The 2,617-nt window shown below is 41.3% G+C and overlaps 1 protein-coding gene across 1 annotated transcript; it reads left to right on the top strand.

Annotated features, from left to right (window-relative positions):
• Window positions 1-245: 245 nt before the first annotated feature.
• Window positions 246-2,053, top strand: LOC128692242 (larval cuticle protein A2B-like). The gene is made up of 3 exons (XM_053781318.2): window positions 246-274; window positions 615-737; window positions 1,618-2,053. The coding sequence occupies exons 1-3, from the start codon at window positions 263-265 to the stop codon at window positions 1,885-1,887; spliced, it is 405 nt and encodes a 134-aa protein (XP_053637293.2). The 5' UTR covers window positions 246-262; the 3' UTR covers window positions 1,888-2,053.
• Window positions 2,054-2,617: the final 564 nt, after the last annotated feature.

Consider the following 2,617-nt stretch of genomic DNA (forward strand, 5'->3'; position numbering starts at 1 on the left):
TGCCTATCCAGCTCTGAGACTAATGCGTACCCTGTTAACCAAAATTGAAAAGTATTATGAGAAAGAGAATAGCGACTCATAATTTACCGACGTTCAAGTACTTCACCTTCTCTCTCCCACGCTTCTAAGAGAGGAGACATGGAGGGATTGAGGGAGCTGAGAGGAAAGCGTGGAAACTGGACATTTCCCCGCAGTAATAGAAAGTCGCCGGTGATGAGTATAAATATAGCAACCACCCGCCTGTCAGCACCAGTAACCAGCCATGTCGCCCAAGGTAAACATTGCCTACAGTTCCATCTGCTGCTCGAGTTATCCCTGACATATCTGAGCTGCGATCCAGTCAAACTTCACATTGGTTCGGTTTATGTTGCAGTGGGTAGTAAATGGCTAAAGTTGACAAATGGTGAATCAGAGACTCATAAGCAGAGTAAGCCTTTTATTGAATAACTTTCCACCCGCTGTAGAGTTTCGTCAAATATTTGACAAAGCCTCCATCGCTGGGGAAACGTCGCTAAATAATACTTACTCTTTTTGTGTGCCTTTGATTCATTTTGTGTTGCAGTGTTGATTAAGGCAATCGCTTTCTTGATCGTATAGTTTTCTTTACGTTGCAGTTAGCTGTCCTTGTTATCGCCTACTGCGCTGCGGTTGTGTTGGGTGAGCTCCCTCCGTCATATCCAGGCCCAGCACAGTACCCTCCTCCAAGCTACCATGCCCCTGTCGAAACCTATCCAGACGTAAGTATTTGTGTACATTATATTTCGCACTGCTCAAATTGATGCGCGTGTTTGTTCATCCATCAATGCTCCCTTGTCTCCAGACCCTTCCTTCGAAGTTCTGTTGAATTCTCGGAGTATACGTCGTAATCATGTCTTTCCTAATGCGCCTTTCTTATTACGGTGCCCGGTTTAGTTCCGTTACATATGTAAAGCGATGGACGAGTCTGAGTGACACTGTATCGTGTTGATCAATGATGTATATTCGATTTCTTATTTGTAAGATGGCCGATTCCTCATGAGTATACACACGCATCAAGGAGTCAGTATAAATACCACTTGTATCTCATGTCATACATTCCTCTAGCTCTGATCAACACACAAACAGGACACACTCTTCTAAACGGAGATAATTGCTACATTTTTACTGGTTCATCTGATACGTGCTAAGTAATGAATAAATGTTTGTATTGTGTATAGAAATTTGCTCTAGTTACAGAGCTAATGTAATGGAAACACTTCCAGATCCTCTGCAGAAAAAAAAACATTAAAAAAAATACGAGAGATCACGTGGAAAGTGAGGAAACATTTCTGAATCTATCTGCGGAGTTAGATTCGCCTATATACTTTAGATATCTTCACAGAACTTATGGGCACTGTTACCTGAAAGGATATAATGTGGTTGTAATGTGTGTAGCTGTTCTTGGATCAAGAGATCCTTATTTTAACCTGTTCTTCATTGATTCTGGCATCAGTATGAAGAAAATTGTTATTTAATAATTGCTAGGGATTTTATTGGCTTCTTCGTAGAGGCTCATTAATAATTCTCAGTTTTTTTTACAGGTTCCTTCTCAGTAGACGTAGAGGATTATCATTTTAATAATTCCCTGGCATTTTACAGGTTCCTCCCCAGTACACCTACAACTACGGTGTTAAGGATGGCTACTCAGGCTCTAACTTCGGTCACTCTGAGGTCCGCGACGGCTACAAGACCGAGGGCAGCTACTCAGTGGACCTCCCTGACGGCCGCAAGCAGACCGTCAACTACGTGGACAACGGCGATGGTCTGGAGGCTGTGGTCACCTACGAGGGAGAAGCCCAGTACCCAGCACACAATCCCTCCTACCCTCCTCCAGCACCTTACAAACCTTCTCCACCCCAGTATGCTTAAATGCCCACTTCCACAGCCGATGATCTAATATATACGAACCTTCCTTAACATTATTCGCACCATCCAGAACAATACTAATCTCCCTAACACTATACGCAGCTGCAATACACCTCCTTTTCACAGTACGCACCGCTTTAACACAGAAGTCACATATTATATGTATATATATATATATATATATATATATATATATATATATATATATATATATATATATATATATATATATATATATATATATATATTTATATACGCACCTCCCCAATACAATACGCCCCTCTCCAACACAATACGCACCTCCCCAATGCAATACGCACTTCTTCAACACAATACGCACCTCCCCAACACAATACGCACCTCTAACACAATACGCACCTCCCCAATACAATACGCCCCTCTCCAACACAATACGCACCTCCCCAATGCAATACGCACTTCTCCAACACAATACGCACCTCCCCAACACAATACGCACCTCTAACACAATACGCACCTCCCTCAATACAATTAGAAGTCTCCTTCAATAACCTAGTATCAAACACCATTCACTTTTATATTTTTATTATCCTTGCTGGCTTAGGGATGAAATGTTGTTTATTGTTAATTCGACACATCTGTGCCATACTTATTACATTAAAAGTTGAAATATATCAGATATTTTTTTTCTTTTATGTCGTGTTTCCTTGACGGACGTGTAAACCTACAAGTCTAATAGTGCGACAGAGAATGT

Source organism: Cherax quadricarinatus, chromosome 53 (assembly GCF_038502225.1).
Source record: "Cherax quadricarinatus isolate ZL_2023a chromosome 53, ASM3850222v1, whole genome shotgun sequence".
Taxonomy (NCBI): domain Eukaryota; kingdom Metazoa; phylum Arthropoda; class Malacostraca; order Decapoda; family Parastacidae; genus Cherax; species Cherax quadricarinatus.

What these genes read in the sequence shown, in the direction of transcription:
- LOC128692242 (XM_053781318.2), top strand. An exon ending in CTGTCGAAACCTATCCAGAC is followed by an intron (nt 738 to 1,617) that starts GTAAGTATTTGT and finishes GGCATTTTACAG; the next exon opens with GTTCCTCCCCAGTACACCTA.